This window comes from Pezoporus flaviventris, unplaced genomic scaffold (genome assembly GCF_033815535.1).
Source record: "Pezoporus flaviventris isolate CSIRO_AGI_PZ_B2104156 unplaced genomic scaffold, CSIRO_AGI_Pfla_v1 ptg000141l, whole genome shotgun sequence".
In the NCBI taxonomy this organism is placed as follows: Eukaryota; Metazoa; Chordata; class Aves; order Psittaciformes; family Psittacidae; genus Pezoporus; species Pezoporus flaviventris.
In genome coordinates this window covers 732090-750107 of record NW_026892689.1, presented here as the reverse complement: position 1 = coordinate 750107, position 18018 = coordinate 732090, and the positions used below count along the sequence as shown (strand labels likewise).

Below are 18018 nucleotides of genomic sequence, written 5' to 3'. Positions count from 1 at the left end.
ACATGAACAGAAATTAGAATCATAGAATAGTTAGGGTTGGAAAGGACCTTAAGATCATCTAGTTCCAACCCCCCTGCCATGGGCAGGGACACCTCACACTAAACCATCACTCCCAAGGCTCTGTCCAACCTGGCCTTGAACACTGCCAGGGATGGAGCATTCACAACTTCCCTGGGCAACCCATTCCAGTGCCTCACCACTCTTAACAGTAAAGAACATCTTCGTTACATCTAATCTAAACTTCCCGTTTAAGTACTAACCCGTTACCCCTTGTCCTATCACAGTCCCTAATGAAGAGTCCCTCCCCAGCATCCTTATAAGACCCCTTCAGATACTGGAAGGCTGCTATGAGGTCTCCATGCAGCCTTCTCTTCTCCAGGCTGAACAGCCCCAACTCTCTCAGCCTAAAAAATTCACTTCATGTGACAAAAAAAAAATACAAAAAAATAGTTATGTGCAATAGATTTTGATAAAGTAGGAAAGAATATTCTGAACTCCAACTTCCATGCACTAACACATTATTGGTATGTTTGCCTCGTTTGTCAGAATACTATACCTGCCATCATAGGTAATCCCTGTAGCCACGTTTTAAGCCTTAAGATCACAACTAATCTTCAAACATGAAATACAAAGCAAAGAAAAACTGTTTTTACATTTAATTGCATCTTTATGATCTGAAATGACTATATCAGCATCAGAGGAAAAAGTCTGGTTTATTCATTAAGTAATACTTTTAGCATTTCTGAAGCACCAGTGCCTCACAGTCCTTTTGTTGATGCAGTGCTGGAACAAGATCTTTGGAGATTTGTGAGATGCAGTGGTCTCTATTTTCATTTGAAATGGTCTGATATTTTATACACATGATAAAAAAAAAAGAGCAATCAAGAGGAGGAAAAACTGTGTTTCAGATGAGAACCTACAGCAGCTTTAGCATTATGGTTTTCTATGATGCTGCTGAAGTCTTTAGGAAAAAAAGCTGCCTTCCTCCTATTCAGGTGGTCTGAGTTATGTCCATGATAGCATCTGTGAGAAGATGTGATGAGAACAGGAATAGCTGCAGCTAAGATTGCAGCCTTAGCAAGATCATGTCAGGGTCCTTCATCAGGCAGAGGAAACAGTTCCCTTGGACTTTCAGTGCAAGAACCAAATAAAAAATTGATGGATTATTTCTCCAGAGCTAAGGAAAAATTAACTTGTATATTTCTGTATAAAAAAATAATGTCGTAATAGCCCGCTAACTCAGCTATTTTTACGCTTTGAGGAAGAACTTTTTACTGGAAAGAAAAACATTTAATATTTGGAAAATCTGAATATTAGACAGGCCTCACTATGAAAATGAAATTTTACTATATCAGAAATAAATATTTCATTCTTAATCATTTTCTCTTCTCAGTTCAATGTATAGGCAGTCCTTTGAGCAGTGCCTGTGACTCCTTTTATAATATGCACAGTTAAGCATATTATAAAAATATGCTTCTCAAAACTTTTAAAAGTTGCTAACAAGTTTCTCTAAAATATGTCTTTTAAGCCATAACATACACTGGATGTTAAGTTAGGGTGTGCAAGTGCAATTAAAGTGATGTGGTTTTGCTTGGGAATAATGGCCAAGCATACTCATCCCAGAGCAATTCACAAAGGACTTCAGGCCCATGTCCTGTGCCTGTCCTTTTTCATATACTTTGGATGATTAAATGGCAGGACACCAAGGGAGAGAAAATGTCTCTGAGCAACCCTAACTGGGGCAGTCTGACTGACTCCAAAATGGTTGATAGAAGCATAGCACGGGTGTTTGCTCAGTACATTTCCAAAGTTGCATTATTTTCAGAGTGAGCTTTATACTTCTAAAACAGTTCTTGGTTTGTCATTCACGTTCATGCCTCCTCAGTACTGAGATACACCCCTCCTAGTTTTGTGACATTGACATTTTCATATATGGTTGCTCCCCTGATGCAAATGTGAACAATTGCTGCCTGTATGGGGTAACTAGGCAATAACAGGGGAACATTCTTTACTTTAAGACTCCTACTCAACATATATATTCCTGAGCTTTCTAGTCCCGTCAGTTATAACTAAGCCATTAAGTTAAACCATGGTGAATTCAGAAAAAGGTGATACCCGAAACCTGTCAAGGTAATCGTTCTTTTTCCTCTGACGTAGGAGTGCTTTGTGTCAAATAAACATTTTTTAAGTGTTCCACCATAACTTTCTCCTCATCTTCAAGATCTGCACCTTCTTTCATCTCCCACCTAAAAGAAAGAGAACTTATTAATTTTTTAATGTGTTTTAGACCAGTCTTTAGAACAAGCAAGTCAATACAAAACTGAGTTATAGAATATATAACTCCCCAAATTCTTTCCCCACACAACTAGCATGGCCAATTGAAACAAATTGTCAAATCTCACATTTACTGTGATAGTACTTTAAAAATCTCACCAAAAAATCTCACATTTATTGTGATAGTACTTTATTTTTCTTATCACACATATTGGTAGATGTGGAAGCACAGTAAAAATAGCAGAGAAAAATTGGAAGAGCTAGCAAGCATTTTGGAAGCTTAGCAGGTGCTCTCAACACTCTATAGGTTTGTAGTGAAAACTCAAACACCACGTGATGATCAGCCCAAATATTTAATGTGAATGGTCATAATTTTCTCTCAGGGACAATACTATATTATAAAACACCAAAAAACTGACTGGCTCATTATTTCGGCAATCATCAGGCATACCTATCATACCAAGAAATAAATATCAGATTCTTCCCTTTCTCCATGTGAATACTTAGTTCTAGTTTAGGATAAAGTCGTAATATCATTAAATCTGAAAAACTGAAAAAATAAAACAGTATGGAGCCAATTTTGTTTTTTTTTAGTAGCTGATTAAATATAAAACCTTAAAAGTCACACAGGATTCCCTTGCAGAAAATCAGGATAACAATTGCGTAAATAATGCTGATATATAGTTAGCTAAACTTTGTATCACTGTAATTATTCCTATGTAATGTGACACTGTCTTACAAATTTTGTGGATGTTAAGGGTTTGCTATCCCTTTAATATATCTCTTTCTGTTCTAAGTAGATAGTAAAGTGTAGGTTCCCAGTTCAGACCAGCTGAAGACAAAAGGTAATGCATGAATACTGAATACAGAAATAATATTTTCAAGTATTAAATCCAGTGGATATAAATGAGCATAGGATGATCCTGTAAAGTAGGAGAGATGTAGAGGAGCATCAGAATAAAGACTGCTTTTATGAAACTCATGTCAGGAGCAATACCTTAGTCCTGTTCCCACATACATTAGGTCCTCATTCAGACTGCAGAAAGCAAAAGCCATATACAAGTTTAGATTGGTGAATAAATCAAATGTAATACAGAATGTTGAGAGTTCATCATATTTGCAAAAGAGGACAATCGATATTTGCAATAAAGCGTGGGATGTACTTGTTATAACTGTGTTTAAAAGCTTACTAAAACCAGAAAAAAGAACAAGTGCTCTGTAGTACAATCTGATCATTAAAACACAGTCAGGAAAAATATATTCAATGAACACGTATGAATTAGCATATATCCATCATACTTTTACCTTAAAAACTGAATGTGACAACCCACATTATCGCCTCAATTGATGAGTATCAGAACAAGCAAAGCATACTATGAATAAAATTATAAACACTATGTCTATGATCAGAGTTTTGCAGCAATTTGCAGCAATCCCACTCATGTACAACCACTATCATACTTAGCCTGATCTGATTATTAACATTAGGTAAAATTAATTGTTATTATAACCATCTGCTTCGTTCTCTGTTTTATGATATATTTATAATATCTGGCTACATGAGCCCTCAGCATGGTTACTTCTGCAAGCATCCCAGGGTGAATGCTGTCAAACAGGGTGACCAGTTTCCCTTTTTCCTTTTGCTAATGGACTAAGGCGCCTCTCCAAAGCCAGGAAGAAATTGTATAAGCCTTAATTTGAATTTATGGTCCTCAGAGTCATTCCAAACCACCACTTCACCAATTGAATTGATTCATTTTAATTAATTTGATTTGTTGCATATTTTTGAGTAGAGGAGCTTTTTGCTTAGAAAGATGACAATGAAATGAAAGCTTTTTGCTTAGAAAGATGAAAATGCTAAATGAAATACATTCAAAACAGTTATTGCTGGAGGTGTAACACAGAAATCTAGCACACTTGGCTAAAGGAAGCTTAATAATAAATCAGTAGATTCCTTTTAAAAATAGTGCCTTCATACTTGTCAGCACATTTCATTGAAACTTAAAATTTAGCATTGGTAAAAATCTTCAATGTCATCCAGTTTGGACATTCTCTAGTGTTCACTTTATATCAAGTTATTACTAATACATTGCATTATCATTCTAGCAAAAAGTAGTCTATTTTTAAAGCATTTAAGCAGGTCCAATGAGGATTAGAATGTCTTCTATGCATTCACTTAACAGTATCCATGAATTAAAGATCTATGAAATGAGCTTGACAAACACCTGGTCCCTCATCTAGTGTAGAAATTTTGCCACTCATAGGCCTAAAGTCTGAGGACATTATTTTTTTCTAAAAGACTACTAGACAGTAAACGAGAAGGCTACAGAATATCTTTGCTCTCCTAAATGGGATGGGAAATCAGGTGTTTGAGTTCAAATGGAAAAAGAATCAATACTTCCTATTCAAAAATTTGTCCAAAATCGAACATATTTTTACTAGCCTATCTAAAATGTCACAGTTGTTTTGGCAACAGTAATTGGTACAAATCCAACTAGCCAGTTCAAGAAATGTGAATGAAATTATCATCCTGAATTACTTTCAAAATGCAAGCTTCATCAGTTGAACAGCCAACATGCACACCTCTGTTCTTTCAAATTATTAGTAGTGTAGCTCTTAGAGAAAATTTCCAAATACATAGGTGGCATGTATTTTTAGTCTGTCTGTGTCTTGGAAGATTAAATAAAATCAGCATTTCAAAAGGGTACTGAAATTATATGAACCAATCCATCACATCACTGTCTACATTTTGCTTGGAGTTCATATGAGCCCAACTTTCCATATATTCTTCAGAGTTAAAAAGAAAGCATATGTTTAGAATAAAATCACCTTTGTAATTTTTAGGGTAGCATTGCAAGTATTCAGGCCAATGTATTCAGGCCAATGCTACTTGTATGCTTACAGAATTAAGTGTTCAAAAAGAATTTGAAATTTATTTAACAGCAGTTAATTAAATATGAAACCTTAAGAGTCACACAGTACTCCCTTGCAGAAAATCAGGATAATAAATGCAGAAATAATGCTGATACATAGTCAGCTAAACTCTGTATCACTCTAATTATGCCTACATAATATGTTCACCTGAATTGCTGAAAACTTTTTATCTGTATGCTGTTCCTTTCTGTGTTGCAGGAGGCTGACGAAGGGGTAAAAAAAAACACATTAGCAGTAAACATTTTTTTTTTTTTTTCAGACAGATAGAGCAAACCAGGTCAGCACAGATAAATACAGGAATCACAAGTTTTCTGCTGGTCAGTCTAGACCTTAGATCATGAGGTCAAAGCGGATAACTAGCTCTTGGAGGGCTTCTGGTTCTTTTCATAAATAAAATGCAAGAGGGGCAGAAGTCTTGTCTTGCACATCTGCAAGATAACAGAGTGCAAGGGGAGAAATATTCAGTGCTCTAAGAAGATCCAGTAATTCCAGCTGTCTCCATGTGCTATCCTTGCTTATAATTAGCACCAACATATCCATTTATATAAATGAATATGCAGGACTATGTTTTGTGATACTCTTGTCTCTCCACTATACTGAATTATAAAAGGTAAAGAAACAGTAAATGTGTTTGCAGAGGTGCAGAGGAAAATCTTCTGTGCATCTGCTAAAAAACATGCTGGACATTTTAGCAGGGCTGGCTTTAATACAGGGTGATACATTTGCTGCTTTGATTTTCTGTTGCAGTATTGCATATATTTTGTAAATTATAGATATATTCCTATGAAGGCACTTTTTAAAAACCATAATAGGCACTATATATTACATTTAGCTGCTTGTTACAGATCAAAAGGAAGTATATACATTTCATAGCAAAGTTGAAGTATATTAAATCAGAAATAAAATACATACAGTAGTATGTGTATAGGGATTACCCAAAGTGACACAGATTTTACCTGTAGCAGATTGCCACATTTTAAGAAGTCCCATTAATAAATTTACTTTAATAGCTACTCTTTGATTAGTTACTAAGATTGTTTATTACAGTTCATCAGTTATAACAAGGATGTAAAAATTAAAGGAAAAAATATGCAAAAATTTACAAGCAATAATAAATGTGAACAAAATTGAAATAAAACCTAAGAGTACTTTTAAACTCAGAATTCTTTTCACATTTAGAAAACTACTTATTAATATATTTGAGAGATTAACCATACCCTTTTCTAAAGCTTGTACAAAACAATGTCTAAAAGTGAACAATTTATAGAAGGGGTCACCCTAATATAATTTTATAGTGGTATTTTATGTATTGCTAGTAGTGCTTGTGTAGTATTTTGATATCTATTGCATTCCTTAAGGTCCTGAAAAATGCCACATAATGTAGAACTTTATACAAGGAAGGAAAAAAGAAATCAATGCCATCTTTGTTATTTCCTATGAAATAGCTAATATCTCAGGTCCTCTTTCAGGGAAGTGTTGGCAAATGATGAGACTATAACTGTATAGCTGTATATTAGATAGCTGAAAATATAAATTTCAATACTGAATAATAGCTGTACTTAACAGTTGCTATGCATCAAACACCAGCAATGTATTTGATACTGTGCTAAGATGTCATAATTCACATCTAATCTAAATCAAAGTGCCATTCAAACATCCTAACATGGGTAAATATTCAGAATTCAAGCACCACAAGCTCTTAAGCTTATCTAGTTTTAATGTGGTGAATTACCACTGGAAAACTTCACTGTTTTCAAGAGGAATTTTAATAACAACGGTGAGCCTGAATAGAGAAAGTCCCTTTTTGCCAAATATTCTATAAGAAAGCAAACATGGGAAAAGAACACAAAAAAGGTGCATAAACTTATGTTGCATTCCCTTTTATCTTTATGTGACTTTAGAGTCATTTCAGGTAATTTACATTAAATATTTTCCACATACCTTCAATTTCTCCAATAAACTGGTTTGCTGTAATTTTCAAACTTCTGTCTAAATGCATTAATTTATACATAACACTGTAAACTGAAGGAGGCAAAAGAAAGCAAGAGTTTGTGCATAATAAACTAATCAATGCAATTTTCTGAAATTGATATGAAATTCATCCCATTGTTTAGTAGGTGCAGATTTTCTGCAGGGGACTTAACCCTAATGTGCACTGCCAGCTGTGGCATGTTCTCTTACACTCTGTGCTTGCAGCTGTGGAGCCCTACCAGTTCAGCTGGTCCTGGGGTCCCTTTCTGTTTAAAGATTATTTTTCATGGGCAGGTATTTCTTGCAGCATTTTAAACTTGAGTAGACTTGAAACGATTGCATTTTCTCCAAAAGACATCTTCATACTTGCCCTTACGCTTGCTCCTTGAAGAATATAATTTTAATAAACATTATTAGTGGCTTTATGAAGATGAGACTGACCATGTCTTTCCCAGCCATTGACAGAGAGAGAAAAAGTGACAAACCAGGTATGAAGCAGACAGGTGCTTTGGTGTTTTGTTTTTGCCTTCTGCAAACTCCAGCCTACTCATAGGCCATCATCTCACGTCCTGTTCTCATACAGGACCTTTACTGCATTCAAACATCTTTGGCTGAAGCAATCATTATGCCTTTGTGCTGGAGTATACTGATATACCTGAGATGGAAAGTGATAGTTTGGTATTTTTGTACAGTTCTCAAGATTTCTTATGATAGATCAATATGTTTCAATTTCCATGTATTTTTTAATTTTCAATAAAAAGTAAACTTACACATTTAAATGTCATGGAATACTGCCAGTAAAGTCAGTAATGTTCTTTTACACTGAACTGTAACTGGTAGAGAAATGATGCAGTTAAATAAAATACAACACCTTGCTACCAGCTCATGGAGCATTTTAATGAATTGCCTTTTGCTTCCTGAAGTTCATGACAGACACAGCTGTGGATTAAGCTCTTGCAAACAGTGATATAATTGTTCTATCAATGTCCAGCATGTTATAATTCACCACAAGACAAGAAATTTCAGCATCTGCTATCTCATTTGCCATTTTTAGGTAATAGAAGAATATAAATTTCTGTAAGTTTCACTTAATATTTCAGTTATAAATACGCTTTTTTTTTTTTTTAACATGAGAAATTATAGATCAGGAAACGCATTTACATCAGTGTTAGACAGCCAACTAAATCCAAATTTTGTCCATAGTCTCAAGTCCTGAAAAATCTTTCTGTTTCTATGTGGGGCAATATTTTACTTTTTTTTCTAATGGTAATATTAAACTAAAAGGTAAGTCTGTGGTTGTTTAATCAGATTGCATTTGATTAAAAGTATTTAGTTAGGATTGTAACTAACAGTTAAACTCCTTAAGTACTAACTGTTCAAAAAATGTCTGCTTTGTTTCAGAAATTTATGTAATAAGTTTTTCTGATTTTTTAATCTCTCTTTAATCCATCTACTAAACACATACTCCCTTGAAAAACAGTAAAAAAAAGAGGGGGCCAGACAGCCATCAAATATGCAACTACTGCACTACAGAACAAAGAACAAACACTGCATGTAAAGGTTCTGGTAGTGATATCCAGCCTGAAATCACACAACTGGGACAACATCTCTATGTCTACCTAACACAAAATAGTTCACTTGTTTTTATTCATCCAAAATTATCAATCCTCCCCTGTATTGGTAAGTTGCATTGCTTCCAGGACAGTCTATGTGAAAATCAGTGTTCATCATATTCAGAAATAAATAAAACCTGAAAATGTCAGTACAATTTTGCCAAATTCCTCTCTTACATATACACAAATGTCAGGAGAAACGCCCTCCCAGAGTTTTACCAATGAATAAAATAATATTTATTTACTAGAGGATATGCAGGAAGACACCATGAGAATTATTATTTATGTTTTTAATTATCTATATGCCATTAGAATGGGAATGAGGAAAAAAATAAAGTAAGACAGAGCTCTGAGGGATGAACAGAGTTGCTCCTAATTCCAAAGAGCAAGCCAAAAGAAGAAACACTATTTTGATCTACTGAAGATATCGGTACATGGGAAACACTGTAAAAAGTATGCCATGAGAAGAGAAGAGAATGAAGCTCTGAATCACAGGTTAACCTGTCCCAGCTCTGAAGTTAAGACATTATAAGGATATTTAAGAAGTTTTGAACTGAAATAGAAACTGCAGAAGTGTTGGAATGAAATTATGAAAGACACTTTTCCAGGGCAAGAATACAGCTACAAAGGATGTTATCAAGGGCAGAGGAAGGCAACGCAGAAAAATTTTTAGAAACTTTTCAGATACAATAAGGAAGGAGAGGCAGTATTTACCCAGCCTCCCTGTTACTGGGGGCTATCACACATCCCATATTTGAAAATATTTTTTTGTGCACAATTTTAACGCAATAGAAAATTGGAAAGGTCTACAACCTCAACTTTTCAGTTGTTTTTTTAAAAAAACCAGTAAGTTAAATTTCCATTTTTCAGTGCATTCTTACAAGTCTTTATTAACTGCAGAGCTTTAAATAATGGACATTTGAGAGAATTCAGCTCACACTGACCTAGGTTTGCTGAAGCTGTCACCATATCTTATCTGCAGATACTCCAGTTTGTTAGGTTTCTGTGGCAGCAGGATGTCTCTTGAATTTTATTTTCAGGTTTCTGAGATTTCTTTTTTTAAACACAGACTGTGTACTGCTTCTCTAGGTCCAACATCATTTACCTCACAATAATGTACTATATAAAGCATAATAATATATTACAGTACAATATATAATACAATACATAATATATAGCTTATAATGGATAATACATAATGCATACAATATGCTATATTAATAATAATAATAAAAATACCAACACTAATATTAATACTAATAATGTAATAATATTGTAATAATGTCAAGACCAGGTTGGAAGGGGCTTAGAGCAACCTGGTCTAGGGCAAGATGTCCCTGCCCATGGCAGAGGGTTGGAATTAAATGAGCAAACCCTTCTGTAAGTCTAGGATTCTAGGAATCTGTGATTGTCGATGTCATAGTGTGTCACAAACCAGAAAGATGCTTTTAATAAAGGTTTGTTAAGTGTGTGTCCAGCTTGGGTGAGAAAACATAAATATGTGTATGCATATATGTACATATGATGCATCTAATTAATTAATGATAAGAGACACTGATAGAGAAAAGGGAATATACTAAACAACAGAAGGCTAATATATACACTTCTGAGAGTGACAAGCTGTCAGAAAATGAACACAACTACAGTGAAATGAAACCAGATGTTTCAGGCACCTAGATATTTACTCCCAAGAGCACTTGAGATTTTAATTTGCATAAATCCTAAAGTAAGAAAGGAGAGAAATCATGAATTTCTAACAGTTTTCTTCCACACTGATCTGATACACTAATACTCCTCTTGGACTAAGGCATATGAATTCCCATATGGCTTCTTGTGTCCCACACCTTGTCCTCTTGCCTTTCCGTCACTTCAGTGTAAGTCTTTGAGAAGGGACTTGTTATTGCATCTCAGTGGATTTTGGGGTGACTTACATGATGGAATCCATAAAGAATAAAAGGCGTATAGAAATATACATATATCAGCAGGATCCCAGAACTATAATGCTTTAATGGGATGAAGCAAATGCTGACACCTGAGCTAGCAGTTGTACAGGAGATGCCTGCCTCTCCCTCCTTTGCAATTTAATAAATACAGCTTTTTATCCTAATAATTGGTGAAAAACATTGGCTGAAAGATTTTGAGTAACAGCAGATTTTAAGTTACTTTTCACTGCTAAGCAACTTTAATTAAGGTGAACCTTATAAATTTAAATTCAATGTGCAAACATTCTATAGCAATGTTTTATAAGTAAATGATATAAGGTCTTGTTGAAAATAGCATTTCAATATGTTTTCTTTTTTATTTCAGAAATTTATTTAACTGACATTTTTGGCTTTTCAGATAACCAAGTATGTGTAAAGGATTTTGTGTTTAAAACAAAGCATTTTAATTTTTGCTGTTGCTTTTAAAAGAAGTTAAAAAAAAAAGCCCTCAACAAATAACAATAATAACGATAATACACAGACCTTCAGTTTGCTGGACTTGTGCCTTACTCAGATTTGGAGCAAATCGCATTCTCTGTTAGTGTAACTGCTTATAATCTTAAGCAAAGTTTATTCACAAAGGATGATTTCTTATAATGACATCACAGAAATAATTGTGCTCAGATCACATGTGCTTGTTGCCTACAGATTCTATCCTGTCCCCATTAATTTGTTTCTTCTTTAGACCATCCCAAAAGCCTTTAGTGTATGCATGAAGTTGTTTATCTGAATATCTGAATTAGGAACACTGTATGCTTGATTGTGCAAACACATATATATGCATACAGCGTACCTATATATACCTATATATATACATATAACATATACTCATGCTATTAACAGAGTAATGAATGAAGGCATTCAAGATGGCAGTTCTTATGGAAGAATGGGATCAATAACACTGTGTCTACACTAAGTACTTGGAGGTGAATATACAAAGCATTCACATTTTCAGTCATTTTAAATAACTTGGTAGTCAGTACATAAAATTAATTATTTTAAGCATTAATGTATTTTTAAAAGAAAATTAAGAGGCTCAAATTCACAAAAGTTAGTATCTTATAATTACAGTGCTGGCAACATTTCTATTCAGTAAATATAAGTTTTACCTGCATATGTTTACATGGTAGAGTTTAGGAACCAAAACTGCATCTACTAAAAAAATCCTGCTCTTCACATCATGCACTGGTTGTTCCCTTTCTTCACCCCTCCCCTTTTTATTTCAATTTAAAAAGGCTTTCCATAGTGAATGTTGAAAGCCCAATGTAAATACTTTAAAGGATTAAGCTTTCAAATATGGTTACTGTGGCATATATATGTTCTGTAAATACAATCATAAGATATATCTGCAGAGAAATTATATTTGATAATTTGACAGCTTTGTGGCTTAGGAATATAAAAAATTCATATTTTGTCAACAAGAAACTTCCTCCATTTGTTAAAATGGGGCTATTATAATAGCATAGAAAGATGAATAATTTGAAAACACAGATTACTGTGGGACTAGTGTAATCCCCTACTTTTCTTAATGCATTTAATTTTAAAAAATATTTCTTTTCTTTCTTTTAGAAGAATCCCTCTCAGTTCATAACTTGCAGAAAAAAATGTGCAGTCTAAGCAGAAAGTTTAGGGGAACCAGGAAGCTGTTTTTTTATTGGTACCAATAGGTTTTGGACAAATGATAGGCTGCTGAAAAAGCCTACGTCCTTTCAGTGTTCATACCAAAGAAAAACCCATCTCTGCCTGGCCTGTGGCCAGAATTCCTCCATGTCCCAGAAGGACCAGGGATGCCCCATCCTGGGATATGGTAGGTGTCAAAGGCTGTGTTTATCTCAAGCAGGACCACCTGGAGCAGGTTGCTCAGGGCTGTGTCCCATTGGAGCATCTCCAAGGACAGACACTGTTACTTCCTCAGACAACCTGGTCCAGAGCCAGACCACCCCTGGAGGAAAAACAAGTTTTTTTCTTCTGTTTAGACAGAATTTCCTGCATTCCTGTTGTGCCCATTGCCTCTGTCCTGCCACTGGACACCACTGAGAAGAAACCATCATCTTCACTCCTTTCATCAGGTGTCCATACCCAAGGTTAAGGTCCCAGTGAGCCATCTGTTCTCCAAGTTAAGCAGTCCCAGGTCTTGAAGCCTCCCTTCATTTCATTTTATTTCCCCATACCATGTGGAACTACCCCATATGGCACAAAAACACCATGTCTCCTTTACACCTGTAGGAACCCGAGAAGGCAGCCTCACCAAAGGAGACATTACCCCAACATTAGTGCTGTCCCTTATGGCATAGTTGTCCCTTGTGCAGTTGCAGCTGCATCTTGCCATGACTACTATGCATTTGTGTAACTAAACATGGCATTGTTGTATATTTCTATGTGGCATGACAGAGTGTTGTAGATGGATGTCAGTGACAGCACTCTGTGAGCTGCTCCCTGCTCTCTTATGTGGTATTGGCACAAGTGAAGGAGGACATAGCTGCCCTGATGAGGGCAGGCTTTAAGTTGCTCAGATAACTTTAATATTGGCATTTTACACATTCTAAACCTTCAGCTTGCAATCTGAATTATCTTTGAAGATAGTAAATCTGCATATTAAATACATTTTAAGATCGTGTTGATTAATGAATTTAGTCAATATGCATACACGTGTCCTGCGTTCAGCAGTAGCAGTCATTTTTCTCCTTCTTAGTAGCTGGTGCAGTGCTGTGTTTTGACTTTTGGCTGGAACAGAGCTGATAACACTGATGTTTTGGTCTGACCTAGGACTTTCTGAGCCTCATGCTCTGCCGGGGAGGAGGGGAAGCCGGGAGGAAGCAGAGACAGGACACCTGACCCAAACTGACCAAAGAGGTATTCCATACCACAGCACGTCATGGCCGGGATGTAACTGAGAGTTTACCCAGAAGGGTGAGGACTCGGGGGTTGGATGAGATATCAGTTGGTATTTGGTCGGGCTGGGGAGGGCGAGTTATTGGTCGGCTGGTGCTGAGGTGTTGTATTCTCTTCCCTTGTTACTTCCCTTATCATTATTATTATTGATGGTAGCAGTAGTGATTTGTGTTATACCTTGGTTACTAGTAGTGATTTGTGTTATACCTTGGTTACTAAACTGTTCTTAACCCGTGGGAGCTGCATTCTTTTCCATTCTCCTCTCTGTCCCTCCAGGAATAGGGGTAGGGAAAGAAGCGTGTGGAGTGAGTGAACGAGCTGCCTGACTGGTTTTAAACCACGACAACATGGAAATCTTTTAACTTTAAACAGTGTTTACTATTTCAAGATACATATTTAGAATAGTTGTTAAATAGGGAATTGATTAAATAGAAATACTACCTGATGAAATGTCTTAATATAACTCATATTTACTGTTGCTTTTTTCCACTCCTCCATACCTTGAAAGTTAAATACTACTGTACAAATATTGTTTTAAAGATTCATCCAGTAGAATAATTTAGGTATAATACTGCCTTTTCTAATACAAGCAGTGATTGAGGAATTTTCCTCTACTTAATATGAATACTGAAGGAGTTGGCCTATTGCATTATTTTTAATTAATCATCTGTTAGTGTTGCAATAGCAAAAAATATGTGGTATAAAAAGAAAAAACCAAACATGAATATAATATGCTAAAACTTAAATTCTCTGAGCATACTATATATAATATCAATTTTGTATGTCTTCCAGTGAGGATTTCGTTAATTGACAAACAGGTTATTTAGAATAACATTTGGAAAATTACATGCCAAACTTTCTACTGGGATTGTTTTGTAAGGTACATAAGCTAAGGATGGCATTATCTGACAGATGATGCAAAAAGGCTTGCAGCTTGTTGTGTAAGATAAATATGATGTCAGGGATGGAAGTCACAAATCAGGGAGGAGATGGATGAAGAAAAAGACATGGCAGAAAGAAACAGTAACACCGTGCAAACACTTGGTTGAGACATGTAGATTAAATTAAACTGCACAGGTTTGTTATTGCTATCATCTAAATTATATTTATTCCCACTGATTTTTGGGAGTGGGAACTCACTTGGGATTATGTGCATATATATCTGCAACTAGGAATCTCATGAAAACATATGTTCGCAACTTTTACTGACTCAGCAAACACCAATTTGGTGAACATTTTTTATGGCTGTATACTTGCTTTTACATTGTTTGCACAAGGAAAACATATTTCAAAGCTAATAATCAAGCAAATACCTTCAGTTTCACAGGTTGGCCTTTGCCAGCCAGGACCAAGGCTCACATCGCTACTCTGCTGCCTTGGTCAGGGACACAGTGAGAAAAAGGGAAGATGTGCAGCACCCAGCTGGGCTGTATTACAGTGATTCAGCAAGGATTTTATTAATTCCTTAACACAGGAGAAAGGAAGTGTCACTATGGGACAGTCTGTATCTTTCTAATTCAAATGACTTACAGGAGACATGTGAGAGTGATAGAGGGTCTCCCATGTACCACTGAAATCCCCACCTGCCAGACTCCTGGCTTTGTGTCTCTGCAGGATGAACTTCAAAAAGTTTGGATTTCACCTTGATGCAGGATGGGAACATTTTCTAAATCTCAAAAATCTCATGATAGAAATATAATTTTCTCTCCTTTATCCACAAAGTGCACTGAAATCAACCTGATAAAATCTATTTATCGTCCAGACACCACATATAAAGATTGGGAAGATGCCAAAAAAAAAACCAGCTACGGGTGGAACCTACAGTATCTGGCAAAATGCCTGTCACTTGCTGCCATTTTCAGCAACTGAAATAGGAACCAGTAGCCTATTAACTTCCCTGCAGCTGCCTAGATGTTGCAGAGAACAGGGTGCTAAGCAACAGCATTTGAGCAAACCTGATTAGGATAGATCTAAGGTTGCAAGGACTTACTGTAATAATTCATTGCCATATTCAAGCTCCTCGTAATCTACTTTTTATTTTTACAAGTCAGAAATCAGCACAAAGTTCAGTGCTTTCAGAAGGGTAATTCCTGCATAATGATCTGCCAAGAAAATGAAGAAATTATGGATATAACAATAAATGAGACCATGAAGTCAAACTTAGTGCAATATTTCTCTCTTTTCTGAAATTCTAATTCTCTATTTCTGCTCAAGGAAAATAGCATTCCTACTACATATTTGTGGAACATCATGTGAGCTTTATTCTAGGATAATATATATTTATACATATATATATATATATATATATATATATACAAAATGTTGAAAATGCATTGAAATGGTTTTAATTATTCAATATCTTTAATAGGAATGATAGACTTAGAAATTACAAAGAAATTCAGGATCATAGAACCTACAATGTCTGCTTCATCTGGCACCTGCAATCGGTTATGTCCTAACCAGCAATTTTTCTGTTCTGAAGTATCTGAAGTAGCCATAGATAGGTCTGAAACCATAAAAGATAAAAGTGAGCACTGTGTACAAGTATGCTTTTTCTGTCTACATAGGTTTATAGTGACTAAGTCACTTCAGATGAAGAGATGAAGTGCTTCTAATGGCTACATTAAGATTTTTATGAGCATAAGATGTGCTGCCATCCAGCGAGACCTGGACAGGCTGGAGAGTTGGGCAGGGAGTAACTTGATGAAATATAACAAGGGAAAGTGTAGAGTCCTGCATCTGGGCAGGAACAACCCCAGGTTCCAGTATAGGTTGGGGAACGACCTGTTAGAGAGCAGTGTAGGGGAGAGGGACCTGGGGGTCCTAGTGGACGACAGGATGACCATGAGCCAACACTGTGCCCTTGTGGCTAAGAAGGCCAATGGCATCCTGGGGTGTATTAGAAGGGCGGTGGTTAGTAGGTCGAGAGAGGTCCTCCTTCCCCTCTACTCTGCCCTGGTGAGACCGCATCTGGAGTATTGTGTCCAGTTCTGGGCCCCTCAGTTCAAGAAGGACAGGGAGCTGCTGGAGAGAGTCCAGCGCAGGGCAACGAAGATGATTAGGGGAGTGGAACATCTCCCTTATGAGGAAAGACTGAGGGAGCTGGGTCTCTATAGTTTGGAGAAGAGGAGACTGAGGGGTGACCTTATAAGTGTCTATAAATATATAAAGGGGGAGTGTCACGAGGACGGAGCCAGGCTCTACTCAGTGGCAAACAATGATAGGACAAGGGGTAATGGGTACAAACTGGAACACAAGAGGTTCCACTTAAACTTGAGAAGAAACTTCTTCTCAGTGAGGGTGACGGAACACTGGAACAGGCTGCCCAGGGAGGTTGTGGAGTCTCCTTCCCTGGAGACATTCAAAACCCGCCTGGACGCATTCCTGTGTGACATTATCTAGGTGTTCCTGCTCCGGCAGGGGGGATTGGACTAGATGATCTTTTGAGGTCCCTTCCAATCTCTAACATACTGTGATACTGTGATACTGTGATAAGAACCTTTGCAAGGTCAAGCACAAAAAGACTACAGGCCTGGCTCATTTTTATGTGATGCTCATACAAATTGTACTTAAATAGACACCACACCTACTTCTTCTATCTTACACATTCACCGTCAGTGTTTAAAACCCAGCTGTGGTCCTGCAGAAAACAAACATATTCTTCTGCTGAAAAGACTATGACCTTTATCTTATAAAAGTTTAATATTCTATCCCTGGCAGTGACCAAGGCCAGGTTGAACAGAGACTTGGGTGACATGGTTTAGTGTGAGGTGTCCCTGCCCATGGCAGGGGGATGGAACTAGATGATCTTAAGGTCCTTTCCAACCCTAACTATTCTATGATTCTATACCAGAGTATTTGTGTAGGATTTAATTCTCTGCCATGAAATTTCATTTCACTGTAAAGCTGCACACCTTAAAATGCACATAGAAAATTTATTGCAAGACCAGGAGATATAGGTATCACAGAAGATGTTAAAACTAGGCAAGTATCTGTACAAAAAAAATATGATGGAATCTGTGTAAAATGCCTTTAAACAGTTTCATAAAATTGACGTAAGGTCAAAATAGAGGAGGCAAGGTTTACGTATATGGCATGGTATAGGTTTTCCAACCACAAATAAGCTCCTCTCCTCCTCAAATCCACATTTGCTGTAAATTCTGTGACTTGGACTGGCAGCTGTGAGAAGCCAAAATGGGAGTGACAACATCAGTGACACTGCAAAGTGGGAAAAAAGAAAAGGCAGAAACATGAAAACAAACACTCTTAAGCAGTTACCTTCTTTTTGGCAAAGCTGCTAGATTTGCAAGCAGATCTATCTTGAAATATTTATAAACTAGGAATATTTACAC

At 36.3% G+C, this 18018-nt stretch overlaps 1 protein-coding gene across 3 annotated transcripts in view; it reads right to left on the bottom strand.

Annotated features, from left to right (window-relative positions):
* Window positions 1-323: 323 nt before the first annotated feature.
* KIAA0825 (KIAA0825 ortholog) overlaps window positions 324-18018 on the bottom strand; it is a 248427-nt gene continuing 230732 nt past the window's right edge. For 2 of the 3 annotated variants that reach the window (XM_061479084.1, XM_061479085.1), the window contains one exon: window positions 1711-2246. In XM_061479084.1, coding sequence (XP_061335068.1) covers window positions 2126-2246 — 121 coding nt within the window. In that variant the 3' untranslated portion in view covers window positions 1711-2125. Of the gene's footprint in view, window positions 1129-1710; window positions 2247-18018 lie in introns of those variants that run through there. The other variant, XM_061479083.1, reaches the window with a different exon arrangement.